Source organism: Daktulosphaira vitifoliae, unplaced genomic scaffold, assembly GCF_025091365.1.
Source record: "Daktulosphaira vitifoliae isolate Bord-2020 unplaced genomic scaffold, ASM2509136v1 Scaffold_1, whole genome shotgun sequence".
NCBI classification, from domain to species: domain Eukaryota; kingdom Metazoa; phylum Arthropoda; class Insecta; order Hemiptera; family Phylloxeridae; genus Daktulosphaira; species Daktulosphaira vitifoliae.
The window spans coordinates 59,409,345-59,432,665 of record NW_026099572.1 but is presented as its reverse complement, the minus strand read 5'-3'; the positions used below and the strand labels follow the sequence as shown (position 1 = coordinate 59,432,665).

Here is a 23,321-nt window from a genome sequence, read left to right as displayed (position 1 = left end):
CGACAGTAGCTTTGATGCGCAGGACTAGACAGTTCGTTCTGGCAGCACGCGGTTTGACGGACAAGCATTACCATATTAAAACGGCAAATTTCTCGTTTCGCCACATAACACGTCGTAAAGACACTATAGTATTGCAGTCGAACGAGATCTGTTTACTTATTAAAACTCAATTACCAGTCGAAGGGCATTTAATTCTGCCGGGCTGACGCTTGAAAATTCAATTACATGCGTCTCACCGCTTCTGTAACATTATGAAGTTGGCAGAGGAAAAGTAATTTTGACACAACACCCATCTCTATCAACCACAATAATTAATATTATTGCAATTACCGTAGTCAGTATTAGCTCGGAACACGTAGAAGTTATTAATGAAATACAAGTCTTACAATGGCCAATATCCTGAACATCTCGCCCCTGATTGTTCTGTGGAATAAGTCAAACAATGACACAAACAAGTTCAATTTTATTAATTATCTACTTTAGACTTGACGAATTTAACTTGCACACTAAATGCAAATGAGTGCGGAAATATATGCATAGAATATTTAAAATGTTGACGCAATTGAGTCTATAATTGAAAAACTCATTACGTAAATAACGCTCATAAACAAAAAGTAGTTTCTTTTCACTATAACACTCGGATTAATAGGTTATAGCTGTGGGATTGTCGACTCTAAAACTATCATCGTTAATAATATTAATGATATTAATCTGCATACGAAACGAGCGTTATACATGTTAGAAATGAATACTACTAACGGTCAGCCTACAACAGAGTATAAACACTCATGTTTCAGCGTGAAAATATATTAAAATGACATTTATCACTCACAGTTACTTAATTTGCCAACTTGATTTTTCTTTTAATTGATTAAAAAGTAGTCACTGAACTGTCTATGATCCTTAATAACTTGTATCTTAAATGAAATGAATTTTTAATATTTTTTTTTTTTTTTATTGGTTGACCCTTTACTTAGTGGATTTTATCTCAATAGTTTCTAGTCGGAGATGAATAAATTGGAAATCAAATAATTCTATTTCTAGTTCGTTGACTCTACAAGGATCCTAAATATGCCAATTTAAAAATCTTCCTTTTCGTTCACTAACGCAACAAGAAAATAATAACTATGTGCCAATTGGCTTTGTAGACATCAGCTCGTTATACTTGTTATTCTTCGTCCAATCATTTCCAAGACATTTGTAGTGTATTCTATATTGCAAACTTTGTTTTATTATAAGATTTTCAAACAGTAAACTTTCTTGTTATTGTTTTGAAAAACAAGTTATCATTAGAGAACTTGTCAAGTATTAATAAAAAAAATGTTTTAAATACATTAAAACCGCAACCGTAAGGCATTACAAAATATAGATGCTAATATTATTTTATAATTAGTTTAAAATTATACGAAAAAAGAAAGTAGAAACTATTAAAAGGTATTTCGACTATGATTTTTTTTGTAATTATTATAATTAATATTTTTAATAACAAATATATGTAAGTTTGCGTACATTCATCGGAACTCTTCTCTGAAATTTTGAATCAATAGGTAATTTCACAGAATATTGTAATTTTATGAAAAAACATACGGGTTTTTTTAACGTTAAAATCAATTAATAATTTTTTTTTTCCGTAATTGAGCATATTGTGAGGTGCTATGGTTAATATTTCATGCCCCAACATTATAATAGTTTATCTTTCGCTTAACCTAAGCACTTTTATAGTGTATACACCATGCGCACGCTAATAATGTGCCACAATTATTTTCCTTTCTTTCTTCATTTTAATTTCCTGTGTTTAATTAGTGCGCCTCCGGTGCAATCGTGTCGGCTATAAATCCGCGCAGTTTTTTTTTTTTTTTTAGCTATACATGGCTCGAAAACACGGTTAGTATGTATATATTATATTATTACGGCTCGTTAACCCGCCAGAAGCAGCGTTGGCGATTATTAAAATAAACAATAAAAATGTAATACCAAGATAAAAATCGTCCGGATAAAAAAACGACACTTTGCTCGTGAACATTTAAATTGGGTTTTTTAGGTCGCAAAAATGTCTGAAATGGACAACGTAGCAACATGTATTTATAGGTTATAGCACATAGTTTGTTATAAGCAATAATAATACTTAATATCGCAAGAAGGGCAACATGTGTCGACGTGTCACGGACAAATTGAAGAATTTTCATAGTTAAAATAAACTATCACGCCACATGGCACGCACATGTTGACAATACACTGAGCGGAGAGAATAGAATCGCCAGTGGCGGCATATTCGAATCAAATCAATCAGCACTAATATTGCAGGACAGATGATTCCTTTCGTATGAATATTAAAACTCTATGATTGTTTTAAATTGCAATTTAAAATGCAAAAAACGATTAATTAAACATTTAAACTTGTTCGCTTTCATTATTTGAATTTATATTAGGCATTAACGGTGGCATAATTGTCTTATAAAATAGAGAGATATTATTCTTCCTATATTGTGTTTTTCACTTCTACTCGATTTTTAATTAGAAGTGTACATTGTCGAATGTAGAAGGGTTCGCGGAGTAATTCGAAAATTAATCCTACAGGGTTCGTTTGCTCTTTGTACACCACTCCTCGCCTTTGCCGACGACCGGAAAACAACGGAACGCTATAATAACCCTTTTTCCAACAGTAAATCCCTGTTTCTTAACCCCTCGCTTCCTGACGACGACGACGACTCACCCGAAGGCCACCAGGTCGTTTGCCGTTTAATTAAAACTAATCGGCCGGCTTCCCGATGATCGATTTTAAAGTTTTGCTGCCGACATAATTAAAAGTTGTAAAGATAAAAAGTCCGCTCGCGATATCCTACCTCGACTCAACCCCTGCACACTGTCTGTACACAGTACGATTGTTTGTTTAAAACTCATTAATGCAGCACGATCGTACAATAAATATTTGTAAAAACTTATCATTTTTTTAGATTTCAATAAGTAATTTGTTTTTATTTTGTTAATTACTACATATTGTATCGAACCGTGGCCATTCGATATCAATGACTCATTGGATAGGCTATAATTAAACTTTTGTTAAAAGCGTATCTCAATCGAATCGCTCTTGTACGCCTAACTGTTGGTAGAGAGAAGTAATTTACATTCTAATTAAATCAGACTATAGCGCAAACCTCCTTCCTCTACTCTTACTGTTTGTATAATATGTATATATATATATATATTAATTGTAAAGAGGTAGAGTAAGAGAAACGAGTCATCGTCGTTGTCGTCGTCAACGTCGCCCTGGTAACTTATGTGTTGTTGTATTTAATTGGGTTCTTCTCTTGCTAAATAAACTAAGTAACTTCGTTTTCCGTACACCGGAAGGAGAGACGGCTGGGATGACAAAATACCATTAACTAATAAGATTTTCAAAAACTTGTTTAACATTTTAAATAGAAATGTTTCTCGTGAAAAAGTTAAGAACAGATAATTTTTTCAATTAAAAATTACTATGGAAAAATATGTAAAGTCGTTTATTTTTATTGATAAATATTTTTATTGTTGTTAACGTTTTAAAGAACATTAAAGTTTTAAAATTAATAAGAAAAGCTAATCAACTAACAAACAAATACTAAAAAAAAAAAAACATACTGAGCAAAGATAATGTGATAATCAACGAGTAATTTTAATTGTGTTTTTGTACACCTATAGTGACATCAATTAAAATAACGATTATAATTAATTTTAAGGCATAATCCAGATGATGTTGTACCAGTTAATTGTCGACACCGGTCTCCTTCTGCGGAGGTAATGAACCTAAAACAAGGTTAACCGGAGAGCGAGGTAAAAAGATAAGACCGAAGGCAGTTTATTTAGCATTATACCCCTCTTGCCTAACCCACTGTCAAAGCCCCTAACAAACTAACTACACTCACGGCCGGAAAGTTTAAAAGCTTAATTTTCTTCGTTAATCGCTAGCCGACTTTTAATTACATTTTTTAAATTAAATTTACACTATCCGATTATATAATAAAACACAAGCGTTTCCTGTTATGTAAACTTTGTAAAACAAAAATATCTGTTATAGTGTTGGTGAAAAGTTGTCATAACCTACGGGCGCTTTTAAATCAGCTGTTATCTTCATAATTTAAGTTTATAAATAAACACTAGGTAATTATTTTTAATAAAAACTATACCGGGCTTAAAGTTTATTTAGTTTTCCATGAAAATCAAAATTCACAAACAATTTTGTCATATTTACACGACTAATAATTAGCCAATTATTTTTCGTCCGCTATGATGTCCGTGTTCTACTAAAACTTTAATGAATAACTGATCAACTATTATATCGACCATTCAATATTTTCAGCGAACAGTAAATATTTTACGTATGCACATAACAACGGGCAAATGTATTATTTTAAAAATATATTAATGTTTATTAGTACAATACTCAATACAATGGCTTTTGGATAACGCGATATAAACCGACGGGTTGAAACAAGAGCGTCGACCGATGTAATATTGGTTAGGCGGCGGCGACGTGCGGCACGTTCTTGGCGGTTAATTGTTTTGAGCGCGGGGGTAATTCATACCGATTGTCTAACCGGCGAGCACCAACAATGTGTTTAATTAATTCCCGGTATTTCGTAATTATACGCACTCGCAACATTGCCGTGCTCACAAACACAATCCATGTAATTGCGTTTTCGCACCCTGCTATACCATACACATATACGTCTATGTGTGCATATTAAACTAGACAATAATATAATATATATTCATGCACCGAGATGTTATTAAAATTTCTCCTTTGCCGCCGCTAATAATATAATACGTTGAGATCTACAAACGCCTCGGCAATCGACGCACAATGGACTCTTTGATTTCATATACATCCAACTAAGCATATAAATTTATATAGCGGCCAGGAATCGGGATTCTTTTTCATCGTTTTGCCCCCTCAAATTTTATTTGCGCATGTGTTAACCCGAGATGGCTTCGTTGTAATTAGGAACCTTTTGTGCGAACGTATACGAAAGGGATAACGAACAAGTATTCAATAGAGGGAAATACCACTTATTTTTAAATATATTCATTTTCGTTGTCAATCAACATCATTTAACGTATGAGACACGAAATTATTCTCTTTTGCCGCTATTTTATTAACTTCAAAGAGTTTTTAAGCGAAAAAAATAATTTAGTGTATGAGGAAAATTAATTTTATACAGATGACTATCATAATTTAATTGTTGACAATTTTATTTAATAATACATAAAAAAATATTTTGTTACGAGTATACAACTCAAGGGCTTGCAATTACAAGTCAATTTTTTTATTAAGGTAATACAAAATATTAATTCCTGGAATATTGTAATTTTAGTGATCAAAATATTTTAGTATAGAGTATGTAATGTGAAATAATAATTTAATACAACTAATTTTGATTTGAATGGAAGTTTATGAACACATACATCGAAATTCCTCTTTAAAGCAAAATCAATTATAAAATTGTCTAGACATACGATGTTATTAATCATCAGAAGCCCGATGAATTAAAACCAGTGGTCTCTATTACTAAAGTTACTCATGTGCGTGCTAATACCATTATTAATCACAGCGTGACGGCCAGTAAAATCAAGAATCTGTAATGAGTTTTTTGAGATAAATATCCGTGGCAATTATTTTTTTGTCACGATGACTACTTTTAAGTTCACTATTGAATTAATTTGTTTTTATTCACTCACCTTTAGTACCGTGACAATTAACTGATTCTAGACTCTCTAATATACAACGTATAACCAACAACTTAATGATTTTTTATTTTCACAAAACACAAGTATAAATAATTAACACCAATGATCGATTCGGTTAACGAACTGAACAATTAGTTTGGTATTACATAGAAAAAGACACGTGCGCACGAACCAAACGCCGGTCGTCGACTGAAACGATCGTGTGACGTTTGCAGTGTTCACTAACATAGACTCAGTTAAGGTTGGGCACGCGGACCGTCTTTGTGCCAGACTGACAGACGTCGCCGTAGCCGGCCTGAGGGTTCCCGCGCAAAACCACTTCGTCCTGTATCGACACCGGTCGTCACTCCTTTCGATTCCGACTGATACTCTTATCGTTACCATTACTGTCCTTAGTAACTGATAGTAATTATTTTCGGTAAATTAAATTATAGATTTTGTCACATTGAACGAAGTTTTCACATTGCACTATTTAAAAAAATGTCAAATTATTCATTTTCTTAAACTGAATAGTAGAGTTATTCACGAACACACGAATCAGAATTAGTAAATAACTGTTTAAGCGAATAAAATTTTCATATAATCATTGAATTAAGAACAAAATAAAAATATTGTAATTTGAATTTTGTATGCACAGAAATAATAGATTTTTCAACTATGAACATAATAAACTAAATTTCACTAAAACTACAGTAAACCAAAGAAAAACATACTTTAACTGAATATACATTATACTATACATTTCTAATTTAAAGTATTATGTGTACATAATATTAAAATAATTAAGTACCAGTGAAAGTTACCAAGTTGATATCTTTATTGGAACACTAAAAGTTAAAATGTAAAAATCTTTGACACAATATTAGCGATAGAATTTGTAGCTTTTTCTTTATTACTAAAGTGTATCAAGCTTAGGATACAATTCCTACGTCACAGAGTTCAAAAATACATTATTTTAGTACACTTGTAATAACTTTTATGAATAAATGTATATTATTGGTATATTTTATAATTGGTAGTTAAGTAATTTTTGAAATTTTTAGCGCACAAAATTCATTTAAAAAAGTTTTTATTTAAATGTTTGAATATATTATTCACTATTTAATTTATACATTCTCCCTGGCTATATTTTATTGAATTAAAATCGAAGGGGTCAGTGAATAAAGGTGTTAACTAAAAATGTACAGAAATGCTACTTTTTAATTATATATTAAAAAGCTATGAATTATATAATAGTCAATTTATGAAATAACTTGAAGTGGGAAAATATGTTTGGTAACATTGCAATGGTAAAAAAATAGATGTTAATAGATTTCTAAGTATTGTTATTTAAATTTTTATTAACATTTTAATTAATTTTATTAATATTTTATGGATTTTTTAATAAGTTTGTGATGAAACGGCAATATGTAAATTTTGGGTGTTATACAAATAAGATAACTGAACAAAATAAAAATTATTTTCAACTTAATATAATTAAAAATTAATTATAGAAATAAAATATACTTAATAGGAAAAAAAATTTATAAACTAAATTCAATTTTTTATATAAACGTTTTTGGAAAAAATTCTTGGAAGCGTCCTTTTTCAATATTGAAATATGTATATTTTCAAACTGTTCAATATAATATTGATAATAAACTGTTCAATATAATATTAATTTAAATAATTTAGAGTGATAAGCTTTATTCTTTAGTTCATAAAGATCACTTAGTGCAAGTTTTTTTAACTTAAGTCATTTAAAATAATAACCCTTTATAAAATTTTCTATTTTTTTTGCAAAAATAGTTGTTATCAGAAAAGCAGGAAAAAACCTCAGTGTAAAAAATTAAAAATAAAATCATTAATTTCTTTTGACAATAGTAAAAAAATGGATGTATTAACTAAAGGCTAAGTAAAAGGTTCCATAATTGAAAGATATCAATTTTATAATATGTGTTTGATTGGGATGCTCCCTAATAAATGCAAATTAAATATCTATTAAGCAGGGATTGTAAACATTACCGATCTTAGTAAAAACTATATTTCCAGTATTTTTTATAATTTGTGTTATTATTTGTTTGATAACTTGATCGTTTTTATTTCAATTTTTTGATGATATTAGGAAAAAAAGCTTATTTTTAAATTATTTTTCCCAAAATTTTCAATCATTTTGATCTATAATTATTATACATTAATAGTTAACATACAATTTGATTTGTTTAATTTATATAATTAGTTAATAAATATATTTATTTTTTATTAAAAATATATAATTTTTAAAAACTTCAAAGTGAAATATCTCTAACTCATCTCTAATTCCGTGTAAATATTGATACTATAAAAATAGTAGTATTTAGTATAACAGATAATCATTTAAAAGGAAGAAGTTAAAAGTTTCAAATGCTTAGAGGTAATAATAATTATAACATGACAAAATTATTGAGAATGTGCAAAATATTTATTTATATAGTGACTCTTCTATGATAAAATCTATTACATACTATAGTAAATACCTCCAAGTAAAAAAAATTTAAAAACTGTAAAAATTTCCAAGGTGGAATATCTAAATATTAATGTCATTTAAAAAATAAAGTTTCGCTAATGCATAATTATTGTTTTTCAAATGATTTTATTCTATTTATATTTAAATCTAAAATTATAATCTCTTAAAATAATCCTTATATATAAATATTCCTTAAATTTTGAAACATTAGTACATGTATTGACTGGCACTATTCAGCAATATACATTTCATAGTTTGTATTATCAATAATGTTAGTATATACTATTTTTGAAATATTATTCTGAAAAAAAAATGTTGTGTTGTAGCTTTATATTTATTGAAAATTTATTAATTATGTAAAAAATAAATGTTTACAAAAAATTATTAAATAAAATTTTTGAAAAATAAATATGGAGACAAATTAAATAGTAATAACCCAAGCAAAACTTTTATTATAAAACAACCAACCCAACCAGTATTGATATCAGGCTAAGCATTGCGTCAGTGCTGGTAACTATCTATTGGCTAGCCCTTAGTGCTGGTTGATGCATAGATCTAGTATTGGTTGTCAGTACTTGAGTACTATTGCTGGCAGAGTATTGGTAATACAAAACATATCAGTACTGATATATTAGTATAGCACAACGTTATAAGCCCAGTTTTTGATGATAATATATATCTGGGATTTTAGACATACAACTTTATAGAATATACTGAGTCAATATGTGTTTAGCATTGACAATGGTAACATTGTTTCTGAAATATGTATCCACGATTTTTTATTAATTTTTTGTGGCTTTTAGCTGAATATTTTTTAATTTTAAATAATATTAGCCACAAGTGATCAATTTTTTTATTATAAAATTGTAATACAAATTCAATATATAATTATATCATATAGTTATTTTGATTTTATCGAGTTTGAATTAATATACATTACCAAAAATGTTTGTGGCGTCATAGAAGTTTTATCTAATAAAAAATAACAGTAAAATTCAAAGCATATTTTTGATTCTCTCATACATTGGTCTATTCCTTCTTCAAACCTTAATAACTGATTGACTTCTTTTAGTTTGTTGCAAATTAGTTTTCCAGCATCTTCGTAGAATTCATCAAGTTTATTATTTTTCATGATTTTATTTAAAGAATTGTTTAGTTTAGTATTTAATTCAATGCTAACTATTTTTAATTCGTCTTCTAAAAAATAATTGTTTATAAAAGAATCGAAGTATATATCAGTTAAAAAGGGGATAAGTCTAGCTCTTCATTATAAACAATTATAAGTAAATTATTACTTAGTTTCAAAGCCAATTAATACAAATTTGTGCTTGCAGCCATAGTCTAAAATTATTATTGTAATATTTTATTTAAAATTATAACATATTTAAAATATTTTAATGATGTTTGCATCATCATTTTTATACATAATACTTTCACTAAGTATTCTCTGTCTTACTCTTAATAACACACTAGATACTTTTTACCACTTTACCCAATCGCACTTAAACGATCTTAATATCCTCATCAATACCACTGTTCTTGTGCACAATTGATCCTATATACCATAAAGTTTCCACCTCTCCTATCAAGTACTCGCTTAATATCACTGGTCTCCTTATTTAACCTATCTCATGTTCTCCTTTATTAAACTCGTACTCTACATACTCTTGCTTATTCTTATTTCATAACCTTCATGAGCTAAAGTCCTACAACTCTAGCCTTTGATTTATTACTCCCTATTTTCTTTTATTAACACTATATCGTCAGCGAAAACATGCACCACGGTACCTCACCTTGTATTTCTATAGTAATTATACCTATCATTATAGGAAATAAGTTTACACTTAAAGAGGAATCTTGGTTCAGTTATACTCTTACCTTAAAATCTTCTGTTACTCTTCCACTATTCTCTTACTTCTTAAAATCTATATAATATACTTCCTTTTCATCTTCCTTTGCATTTAGCCTATCCAAAAACTCATCATATTTCTTTAACTTTACCTCATCGCACATTTTGCATAAGCATCTGTATTTTTCTCTTATTTCAATCTCCTGTAAAACCCTGAACTATTTTTTTTTACTCTTTATGATTTTTTGTATGTCCTCAATCCACAAGCAAGTTTCTTTGTTTCCTGGCATTCTACTCCTACTCTCACTAACAATCTTCTTTGCAGTATTCTTTATATAAACACAACTCTCTTTCACACACCATTTATGTCTCTCTCGATATTCCACACCGTCCTCTCATTTACCGTCATTAAAAGCTGTTTTTCATTTCTCCTTCCGATTTCCATCACCGGAGTATCGATGTTTCTTCTGTGTTATTTTTGTTTTTGTATATTCCCTTCCCACTTCACCACAACTCAATTACCATCAGTATGTTGTGTAGTTACATTCTTACTTGATATAGTTTTACACTCCCTTTCTTTCATATAAAATTATCAATCTATGATATATTACTCCCACTATTATAAATTGTATAATGTTCTTCCCTCTTTCTAAAATAAGTATTAACCAAAATAAGATCATACGTTACTGCGAAATCCAGGATTCTTTCTCCAACCTAAATCGTCCCACTAAAACCATACCCTGTACTCATTCATATCCTCTCCTTTCATTACTCTCAATATATACATTCATATTAACACCTATCACCACATCCTAATTACCATATATTATTTGCAAACACTTATTCATTTATCTCCAAAACACTTCTTTATCTATTTAATCACATTTTACACGTGGTGCATAGGCACTTAATACATTTAATTTTTCTCCTTTGAAAATTAATTTTACGGCTTTAATTCTGTCACTTTTCTTAACTACTTCTACTACTTTATTTTTCATCTCCTCATCCATTATTATCCTTACATCATTCTTAGTATTGGTCTTTCCTAAATATTATTTTATAACCCTCATCTATTTCCCTAGCTTTCTCTCCCTTCCACTTAGTTTCCTGCTCACAACAAATGTTAACTTTTCTCCTCTTTAATACTTCTACTAGGCCTTGGAAGTGTTCTAATCTCCTATCCACAGGGACGATTTTAAATATACTTTTAATTTTTAAAAAATATTAACCACATGCATTTAATTTTTATTATATTGTAATATCTATTATTAAAACATCGTACATTATTTAGATAATTTTAATATGCATTTTATTGAATAAAAAAAATAATTGCTGATTGTGTAAATAATTTCCTTTAGTCATATAACTAAACAACGAATAATTATATTACAATAACTTATATGGTATTTTGATGTACGTGTTAGGGCGTACCTCTAGGTAGGATAAAGGTCAAAATTAACAAAGTTGAAAATAGTTTTCTTGTAAGGATATAGTTATATTTCAATTAGGTTGGGTAGTAAAAATTTATTTTCCCATTCTTCATAGAAGTAAGAAAATAATTTGAAGACTATCGATATTGTCAACTTTAATAATTCATTAATATATTTATTAATGGCAACGTATATTTTTAACAAGATTATATCATAGATAAGTGTAATTAAGAAAATGACTGATCGGTAACAACTTTTAGACCTGTACTTTAAAAGTAATTCAATTTTTTTACCTAGTCGGGAGGAAGAGTATGACTCTGAAATGACTATTGATAAAAATAGCAAGACCACTCTTCATCTCCAGACATTATTTTAAATTGTTAAATACATCTGAAATACCAGTAATAGTTGTTATCGACTAGTAATTTTCTTAATTAGATTATTTTCTATTTTATAAATTAATTAAATATGTATTTTGTTAAAAAAAAAATAAAGTTGACAACCCTTTAAGTTATAAGGGATGATTTTAAAAATTAATTTATAACTGATAAATCAAGAAATATACATAACTAAAAAAACCAAAATTTCTATGAATACATTATTGTTTTTATTTTGCAAATAATCGAATGGTTTATAAAGCTGCATTTCAAGGTTCCCAGTCTATTAAAAATAATTTAGTAAAAATGATGATAACTCAAGTTTTTAGAATAACTTAACAAAAGTTTATAAGTTCATATAAATCTGTTCACTGTCTATTAAAAGAAATTGTGTTTGTTCTAATACACTTAAGTTATTAAGAAATTTTCAACTAAAATTACCACTTATTTCTTTTATCATAGAATATATATTTAGTAAAGATAAACATTTATGTAATGTCTTCCTTGCCAACTGCTCACTATTTACATCTACTGCTGATAATGTAGTCATTAGAACCTACACAGTAAAAAATAAATTTTTATTGAGATTATTTTTAACACTAAGAATTTAATAATTCCTAAGCTATTATAGGAATTTTGATTTCAGATTATGTAAAATTAAAAAATAAGATTTTTTTGAAAATTGAGTGAAACATAATTAAATTTAATTGTTATTTATTAAAACCAGAACTTATATTATAAAAATGAAAAAAATCTGAACTGAATTTATAACGAAATATATCCTAATCGGCCGTAGATCAACATTGGGGAGTCTAAAAAATTTTATTATTTTTCAGCTTATGTTATTTTTTTGGTTGGATAGTACTATAAAGATTATTATATACATAAAAAAAAAAAAATAAAAAATAATTTAATTCTAGTATTGAGAATTATTATCCTTTCAATTATTAAAAATGTTATTTTTGATGAAATTTTCATATTCTTAAAAAATAAAAACAATTTCAAAAAAGTAACGCAAAATATTCGAGACATCAAAACTTCTTAGAATTTTCAAAACATCGCGGACTATTCTGTATTATTTGCACAAAATTATGGGTGATATAATTAGTACATTTTTTGGATAAATTAAAAATTGAACTAACTTAAAATAAATCAATTAAATTTATGCAATACTTACTGATAGACATAATGTTAAAAAAAATAAAATCATTCTTTTACGGAAGTATAAATAGAAAATTACGTACTATATCAAATTATACTAAAATAATTAAAATGATAAGACAATAATAAAATTTCCTCCCAATTGTATAATCATGAATAAAAAATTATTTTCATTATGTACGGTTAGTCTTTAATAATATTTCATAGTGATAAATAGTTGACAAAACATATAAAAAATAATAAAATATATTTTTTAATAGTTAACAATATTAAAAAATGTTTTATTATATTTAGAATCAAGTTTAAAATAAGACAAAATAAAATAACTATTTAAAATCAAATTTACTTAATATACAAAAGTAAAAAAAAAAAATTATTGAACAATTGTTGATTCGATGTATTCATACTTAGGAATCGTAATTTTATTGACTTTTTAGTGTTAAAATTATTGTATACGTTTTTTTTAATGTAGAAAGATAAATAAACTTATTATAATTCCATTAATCTAAGATGAATAAGATACGAAATAGGTTTTAATATATTTTAAACAAAAAATTTTTTATTTAATCAAATATAGCAATCGATTGGCAAATAAAATTTAGCCTCAAAAAAATTAACCAGATTAGTCCATCATTTTTGCAAAAAAAAACAAAAATTTGATTGAAAATAAGAAAAGATAGAAGTGCACAAATTTTCAAATATCAGCCTAAAGTTGTGATATGAAATATGGTATCAAAGAACTTTTAGGATAAACTCGAGCTCTTAATCACGCTTTTAAATTTTATCGATTATCCAAAACTTTATTAATTTTGACTCATAATGATTTTGTTCATTGAATATATTTCTATTCATTTTTCTGTATAAGCTATTATTTTTATTTTTTTAAATTTGAAATATATTTTTTTTAAATCACGCTTTGAAAAATACATTTAAGTAAGTTACAAATTATCGTTTCAAAATTTCATTATTTATATACGAATTTTTTTAAAACGCCTATAACGCTAAGAACAAACAAACGATAATTTTGTTTTTGTGCTAGAAAAGCAATTAGACTAAGACGGTAACAGCACGGTGCTTTTTAAATAAAATATTTTTATACGTGCAAAGAGAGTATAATGTTGTACAGATGATCTTCGTATAATGTTATTTAGAAAAAATATCCCAATTACAAATTGTTGACGCCTGGGCTGTTCTAAAAAATCCCAAGTAAATATGGGGAACAGAACTTCGCCGTACGGTTTAAAATAGGGGCAACTAATAATCAGCAAAAATTTCTTAATCAATTTAAAATTTGTTAAATGAAAAATATTTTTTGTTTATCCAAAATAGGATTGTTTAACTTAATAAATATAACGAAATAATTCAAATAAAAACGACCAATTTTTTATTATTGCTGAATTAAATAATTAATAAATATGTTAATCCATACTACTTACATTTAGTTATGCTCCATATGAATAAAATTAATTTATAATGGTAATACAATACCCGCAGTTTTGTTGTAATAATGTACCAGCCATAGTAAAAGAAAAAAAAATGAAAACAACTGTATTTAGAAAATAATATGGATAATGTATTTTGACATAAAACTGGAAAAACGTTTTTTTCTTTCAATAATACAAAATAATAACACTTAACTAACAAGCCAATTTAACCTAACACTGTATAATTTTACAACAGGTAAATACATTATATTTTGAATAAAAAACGACCGAACAACACGGTAATAAGCTGATAAGGCGTCCTAACAGCTGATAGCGCACAAGCACTACCAGCACACCCAATCAGTGCAGCTCTCACCCTTGGCGCAAACACAAATTAAAAACTACAATTAAACAATTTAGTATATTATTATTGTATTTTGTGAACTGCACTTGATGGAATTAATAAAAAATTGATAAGTAATTATTGGAATAAAAACAAATGAAACTGTATAAGAGTAAATACATAAAGTGATTAAAAAAAATTAATTAATTAAATTAACTTGTTATTTTTAATAATTTGAATAAATTAAAAAAAATGAATACAAACGTGAATTTTTGTTAATGGTATTATTATCCCAAATTTTTCACTGAAGTTTTAAGCAGTTAACAAAGAGTCAATATAAAAAAGAAAATTGTATTAAACATTTAACTTATTTAAACATTTTTATTTTAGTTTCCTAATTCTATAGATTAATTTTTTACAAAATAGTATAAATTGTATAATCTAAATTCCCAAAATATTTTTACAAAATACTTTAAAACAATTTAAGTTAAATACTATATTATTATATTATAGAAGTATATTTTTATTTACAAAAATATTTTTGAATACTTAATTATAAGTATTTTAGGTTTTTTTTAACTAATACAACTTTTTAAGTATAATTTTTTATACTTTAGAGTAAATTAACTAAATGTAATAATGTAACAACAAATTTAAAAATCGTATTAAGAAGATTCAGAATTATTTAAATAATAATTATGTCATAATTATTACAAATAAATAATGTAATTTAAAATTACTAAATTTATTTATTTGCTCACATGAAACAATCACAGTTATTTTTACGTTTAATAAATTCATTAATAAATAGTGTATTTATTTTTTTATATTAGTATAATTTTTACATTGCTTAATAATTAAATGGCAACTAGATAATACTTTATAAGCTCAGCTGTTGTACGGGCATATCAAAATAGAAATTAATTAAAATATGTTTCACATGTTTGCGAGTTTCGCTGGATATGCAAATAAAAATTTAATTTAACAAGACCTATATAGCTTTCAGTAAAATGTAATAACACAATTTAATTAACCGCTTAATATGTACTTGACCATTTGTTATTGCTTGGTGTGCGTTTCGAAGGCTCTTGGAACTAATTTCAACTTGGCAGCCTCGAGTCAAAACATCGGTTCATTAATTAACGTCATATTAAAATACAAACTTGTGTTCGTTCTAATTAACATAGAAACACTATCGTAACATTTACAATATTATACTCTTGGGAGTACTAAATTTAAACCTTCATTAAAAATCTATTTTCAGGATGCGACAGGAATTTTTGTGAACATATCAAAGAAATATTAATAATGAATAAGATTCATTCGCAAAAATTATTTAAATTATATATTTTTGGACAACCCTTGAAGCTGTACTGTTATTTTTGACAACTTTACCCTCTCAACTGCATTTAAAACTCAAGTCGCTTTTAAAAAGCAATACACTTTAATTATCTTAAAGGACAAAATATACATGTTAAATATTAGAGTTCAAACTGAGTGATGATATAAATATTAAAATTTTTTCAATTATTCTTTTAACTAAAAAAACTGTATTGAATAACGTTATTTGATGATGTTAACACAATAAGAAGTGAGCTGTGTAATAATATTACATTAATAAATTTTTATATTATAAAAATTTTAGAATATTAAAATATTTGTTTTGTTTTAGTTTTAAAGGTAATAGCTAATTTCATTTAAAATTAAAAGTTTTTTTGTGTTACGTTTAGTTATTTATAAATTTTGAATTTTTAAAGTTTTTCAGGAACTTTAAAAGTATGATTAAATATTATATGAAAAATGTGGGAAAACATTATTTTTAGTAAAATAGTGAATCCTTTCCAAAATTGAATGTGTGTAAATTTAAGATTTAATTATGATTATTGTAATGATAATACTGAAATGTTCAATTTACGAAAAATGTGAAGCGCATTAAAAATTAATTTATAGAATTTTTATTGTTTATTTTACAAACATTTATTTAAGGACACTAAGTTTGAATTTTTGCACTCGGATGTTTAAAATATAAAAAAGTTTTTTCGAGGTGAAAATAAAACATTAAAGACGTCTTGCGTCAAAAGAATGAGTTTTTTTGTGAACAATAGTTAATTATTTATGCTATTAAACCTTAAAAGTTATTTTAAACAAAAGATAAATTAAATAATTAATTTTAAGAATTCCATTTAAGTTTTTCTTATTTTTTATTACTTTAGTCTGGAGTTTATTTAATGGCAGTAATATAAAGTAATTTAACGTCGCACTAAGTATTTTTAAAGGAACTTTCAATCCTTCAGAAGAGTTATACTTTAATAAAATATAATTACTATAAATTTAGAATTAATTTAAAATGTATTTGGTATGAGTTAAATGAGGAAAATATTTAATTAAATTTTGTCACCTTATAATTTTATATTTAACCTAACTCGTGTTATCATTATAGTTGCCTCTATAAATATTATTTTATGAGTATATATTCCGGTACAAGTAGTCATTCTTTAATAAAATTAATTTAATTGTAAATTAATAATCAACAAAAAATATTATTTTAAGCTTAAGGCATTAATTTTGATCAAGATTCGATTTGGTAGTACGGTTTATTTGTAATACAAACATTTTTTTAAGTACAAAGAATGTAATCACATTACAAGAAAACATATTCATTTATAATAGATGATGACTACAATAAATAATAGTGAATTTCTCATGTTGGTTTTAAGTTTACAAAGTAAATATAATTATAATCGGTGTTTTTGCGCGACGGGAATCTTTGCGGGTACTTTAGTAATAAATAATATTAATGTTTTTAAACATAGTGTTTAGTATAAATTTGTGGCCAGCCGTGTTGAGGATTAAATAATGGCATTTTATGTATTCCACAAAAAGGCATCTTATGCGCACAATGAAACAGGGTTGAGATTTATTTGAAATGCTAGTTTAGAAGAAAAACCACCCATTTTAGCAAAAAAACAAAAGAGTAAAAAAATTAAAAAGTTGGTACCACTATATAATAATAATTGGCCTTTTTCGGATCTCGCTTCTTACATGCCTACAACAACTTTCTTTCTTTTTTTTTTACGCCACCTCACGCTACTGTTATTGTTATTGTAAATTTTAATTAAAAAATGCAATTAATTCTTGTTATACAAATTACCAGGTGGCCCGTTTAATTAAGAACTCGTGCCCTCACGCGACAATTTTAAGTGAAATTAATGCACCAGTATCGTAACTGCTGCTACGCAGTTCACACGTAATGAGTGTAAGACGGGCATTAATGAGCAAATAATAATAACACGAACCTGATAATAATAGTGTTACTGTTACATGTTTTAACGACTTTTCTCATCGGCGCATGCTATTATAATATAATAATCGAAACAAATGCATTATAGATATTATTCATTATGCATATGGTCCCACCGAATTCTAATAATGAAGTTTTTTTTTTAGAGTAAAATTTTGTATTTCATAAAGGCAAACTAATGTTAAATCATTATAAAAATTTGACAGTTCTGAATATCGAATATCATATTACATCAGTAACAGTTATAATTATAATTTGTATACTAAAACGGTGTTATGAATTCGGACTATAAATGCAAATCATTAGCTGATTTATTCCACTGTTTTTCACTTTATTAAATTAATAAACGTTTAAAATATTTAATTTCGTGAAGTAAATAATTCGAATTATAACTTTTCTTATCAAATTTGCAAGTTAACATAGTAATTAATTGACTTTAAATGAACTTATCCATATTAAGATTGTCATATGACATTGAAAATTAAATAAAAACAATAGTATTGTGAGATTTTTGCGCAGTAAGTGTGTAAGAACCAACTTCAACAAGTTAAATTAAACGCTATAAATTTTGTTTGTACTTTCAAGTAAGCGATATGAATTATGATTTTGACTGTATGATGTCGTAATTCAATTGTAAAACCATTTATAAGTTGAAATATTTTAAATGAATAAATGATTGACAAGAGAAATTTTAATTGAATAGATGTGTCATTGACAATTAATTTATGTTTGATATTTTACTTTCGAAAATTTTTTTGAAAATAGAGCCAAATAAATGTTCAAAATATTTTAGTAATAAGGTAGGTGCGGATAATAACTTTTAAGTTATATTAGATTTTATGTAAGGTCTAGTTGGGCCTAATAAAAGCTAAACGTTATTACCCGAACCTACTTTACATTATTATAAAAGTGTCTTGAATTTAAGTATCACCGACATATTTAAAAAAATGCTCAGTTCGAAAAAGTCCGGAAACTATATTGCCGAATGTAAGTAATTAGTACAAACAATTATATTGATTGATATTTTTAGTGTATAGTTCTTAATATTGAGGGATACGTTCCTCTTATCTTGATTTAAAAAATTGTTTTTATCCCATTGCAGTCGTAGTTGTAGCGATCGTCGACTTCTGTTATATATTTTTCATAAATTAACGAAACGGCCGCTGCCACCGCAAAAGAGATCTATTGCCAATCCAATTAAATTGTGCTTTTAAAGCGTGTAACTTGGTAGTGGTGTGCTTTAACTAGGCGAACCAATCATCATATAGTCTCCGTATAAGGCATTTTCCATTATACATTTATATAAATATATATAGACACTAACACAGACGCACACCTCTAAAGGGCGTAGCTCAATTTTGTTAATGTTTTCCCTCGCTACCGAACATGTTAGTGGCCACGTGTTCCCTATCTAGTGAATCCATAATGGAATTATAATTGAACGAAATCTTGTTCGTTCTTTCAGTTTAATAAGAGATAAGAGCATCGTCTAAAAGATTAAAAAATTGAAACCACATAAAAGTATTTTGTTGGAAGTAATAGAAGTACAATGTCACCACAACAAAAAACTCTAACCTATTTTAATTTGGAAAACCAATCATATATAATTTGACTTCCGTAAAAGCTCCAAAACAAAAAACAAATTAATTAAAAATAAATCGTATAAAATGCATTGATTTGCAATTAAAAGTTTAATCAAAGTTGACTCTAAAAACTAAAAAGTTAGAGGAGTTTTCATGGCACTTATACTTGATTCATGTATTTAATCGATAAAAATACTTATTATTCGCTTTTTAAAAACGTGTCTTTCTTATTGTCTTATATATTTATGTCTTAAATATGTGCAGCTACAACCAAAAAGAAAAATTTGTGATCAATTTGAGGTATATAGTCATTTTTATTTGTCTGTTAGTAAACATATTGATACAGATATACAAGTTGAATGATTGAACAAAGCTTTCCTAAATCTACAAATATGGAAATAGTGAAAAAATGATTTCTACCGACTGAATTATTTATAGCAATAGCGTATATAACGGTCGAATTAAAAAAATACATAATAATTGATAAATCAAGAAATATATGGAAATAATAACTACTAATATAATTTTCTTAAAATAATTATCTAATAAGATAAATCAAGTATCTAATAATATATGAATCACTCTGTGTATAAAACAGTATACAAAAGATTTTTTAAGAATAAAACTCCCTATTATTTCGTTATATAATGATGTTTCATAAAAATAAGTAAAATAAAATATTTTTTTATAAAACATAGAAAATATCAAGTTTATAGTAAAAAAAAAATAATTCTATTTTAGGGTAACTATTGAAAATTAAATAAAAACCTATTTTTTTCTATTAAATAAAGAATAGTTTAAATAAAATGTTGACTGGTTGATGACCAGTTTTGTATTATTATTTGTTAATGTAATTATTATTTACAGTCGAGAGGGGTGCGCAACGATGAAGAATTCTTATCTGTGCATCATAATAAATATAGGGCATCAATAATACTACTTTTGTTGTCTACAGGGTGTTCAGTAAGTCAGGAAACGGGTTTCTATTGTTCTCATTGTTTGTAACAATGAGAACAATAGAAACCCGTTTCCTGACTTACTGAACACCCTGTATATCTTTAATAGCCTATAATTAAAAAATTAATAAAACAAAATACATTTTTGGACCAGTCAGACTTTTATTTAGACACTTCTTCATTTAATAGAAAATGGTTTTCATTTAACTTTCAAAAGTTACTCATTAAAACTTAAGAAATTATTTTTCTTATAATAAATTATATTTTTACTATGGTTTATAAAAATAAGTCAAATTTTATTTGAATATTTTTATGAAAAATCTATATTTTAAATCTACATCAACTTAATTTTTGTTAATGACAACATGTATATTTAACTAGCTGATCAAATAAAATATTATCTAATTAAGAAAATGACTGGTCGTTAACAAATTTTGACCCATTGTTTCTGAAGTTATAACTGTTTTGAAATATAGAAACGAGGTATAGGTTGGTGTATGTTATTTTTATTAATATGCATTACTCTGCTATTCTATATTTAAAAATCTTAATAACTTCTGAAATAGTATTTCAAAAGTCGTTATCAACCACTCTTTTTATTATTTATATAATTTTAGCTTCGATGCGAAGCTGGGAAGGTATTGGTTTTACTAAGATGTGCTTTTTTTTGTGTCTGTTACCACTTTTTCTCAGCTCTCACCGAATTGATTTCTTTCAATGATACGTCAAAAGATCAAAAATCATATCTAGTCGAAGACATTATCCTCAAAAATTGAAAAAAATTCCCTCGTTCCCTGTAAATGGGGGAAATCTCCAAAAAAATTACAAATTTAAAAATCGCTAATTATACTTATTTTTATACTTATATCGCTTATTTTACTATGTGGTTTTTTTTTGTAGCTATCATTTATTTTCTCAGCTCTCACATGACCTACGTTTTTGACAATTTTTTTTTTTTTAATATTATTTAATATCGCTGACCTATCTTATTCTATTTGTTTATTACTAAAAATTCTTCAGTAAAGTGTTTATTATAGACTTATTATATAAGTAAATGTTATCATTTAATTCTGATTATCCTGATAAGACAGATATTCTGTTGAGATGAATCATGTGGTTAATGTAACAATTATCGATATGTACGTATATGCATCGGTGTACGCATTTGAAATTATTATAGCGTTACGCTACAGCTTTAGCATTGTTTGACAGTTGCAAGAAAGTCCGCTGGACAGCGCTGTTTGACAACCGTTATTCAAAAGAATGTAAATTAATGTATTTTTTTTATTTTTTATTATATTTATCGTAATGATTATTTTATGTTACATATCAGTCTTAACGAGAACTCGAAAATGAAATAGGAAATTAGAATACGCATTTATTCATTGGAGGGTATTTAAAAAAAAAAAAAATTATATGTGGGCAATCGTTCTACACTACTCAGGTGGTGACGGGTAGTATAAAGTACACCGTCACTACTTGCACAATTATTCTCTAGGAATTGAAATAGTTCTTTCATTAGTTTTTACTTGTTAATTTTAATAGTAATCGCAATATTAATTGCCAACTAGTTTTCATCCATTCATCTTTCCATCGAATAAGTTTTCTTTATTTTTTCCTTATATCTTAACTTTTATTACATATATAATTTTCAACGGTGTTCGTAACTAAGCGTTACCAACCGTGATCAAAATTGTATATTTTCTTTTCATTAAAAGTTAGTACAATCTTCAACGGTGATCATAACCATCGTGTTATCAACCGTGATCAAGATTACTAGCTTTTCCTAAATATTCCCTTTTAAATCCTTTGCAACGGTGCTCGTAATAAACGCTTTACCAACCGTGATCCAAAGGGTTAGTTTCCACCACTTACATAATACAGTTCATCTTCAACGGTGATCATAACTTCCGTGTTATCAACCGTGATCAAGATAACTGTCCTTTTGTAAAAATCCCCTTAACCTTATGCAACGGTGTTCGTAACTACTCGTTACCAACCTTGATCCAGAGGGTTATACTTCTCCTTTCACCTTAAATTAAATAGTTTCTAAAATAAGACTGATATGATAGTAAGCTGTTTAGTATATATTCATCTTTTTTTAAATAAAACAGAATAAATAAATTATTTGAACAAATTTGCGTTATATTTAATTATTATTGATAAATTTAAAAGAGTAAAAACATAGAAACGTTTCATTATACGGTTTATGTCATTATTAACTCGCGTGTTACTACTTTTCTAATACAATTCTATATTAAATCTACTCAAGGTTAAACCTAAATTTATAATTGTATAAATAAAATTGAGAATTTTCACACAATAATAGCATTTGGTAGCCATTTTCATCGTGAAGACAAAATAAAGTCCGAAATTTGTTTTTTACATAATAAAGTAGATTACATTAGCTTTAATTTAATATATATAAAAAAGTGTCAGACATTCCGGAACACTTTCAAAATTTAAGTTGAAAAAGTAAATTTTTTGTGAAAAAGTTGTCATTTTGAATCCCCCCTTGTAGGCAGGTAAAAAGTCAGATTTATAAAAAAAATATACCAAATGATAGGTAAAAACATCATGCATCTACAAAAAAAAGAATTCTATTGATCCATACATCTTTCAAAAAGTTATAGCATTATAAAGTTAAAAATATAAAAAAGAATTTTTTTACAAAAATTGTATTTTTTT

The 23,321-nt window shown here is 26.7% G+C and overlaps 2 protein-coding genes and 1 long non-coding RNA gene across 8 annotated transcripts in view; 1 reads left to right on the top strand and 2 right to left on the bottom strand.

Moving 5' to 3' along the window:
- The window catches only part of LOC126908447 (LIM domain transcription factor LMO4.1-like), a 60,055-nt gene extending 54,051 nt beyond the window's left edge, over positions 1-6,004 (bottom strand). For all 5 annotated transcript variants that reach the window (XM_050690540.1, XM_050690513.1, XM_050690531.1 and 2 more), the window contains exon 1: positions 5,716-6,004. The gene's annotated coding sequence lies outside the window, so the exon portion shown is untranslated. The remainder of the gene's footprint in view (positions 1-5,715) is intronic.
- Positions 1-23,321, top strand: part of LOC126909308 (uncharacterized) — a 200,797-nt gene that overhangs the window by 146,110 nt on the left and 31,366 nt on the right. The gene's annotated exons all lie outside the window — the stretch shown is intronic.
- LOC126909069 (uncharacterized) lies at positions 8,297-14,710 on the bottom strand. Of its 2 annotated transcripts, none has more exons than XM_050691453.1 (4): positions 14,463-14,710; positions 12,307-12,421; positions 9,150-9,406; positions 8,297-8,510 (listed from the first exon to the last, which is right to left on the bottom strand). In XM_050691453.1, the coding sequence occupies exons 2-4, from the start codon at positions 12,413-12,415 to the stop codon at positions 8,439-8,441; spliced, it is 438 nt and encodes a 145-aa protein (XP_050547410.1). In that variant the 5' UTR covers positions 12,416-12,421; positions 14,463-14,710; the 3' UTR covers positions 8,297-8,438. The 2 variants fall into 2 exon arrangements, with proteins under 2 accessions (XP_050547410.1, XP_050547402.1); XM_050691445.1 differs by lacking the exon at positions 14,463-14,710 and adding an exon at positions 13,043-13,222 and having other exon boundaries at positions 8,302-8,510.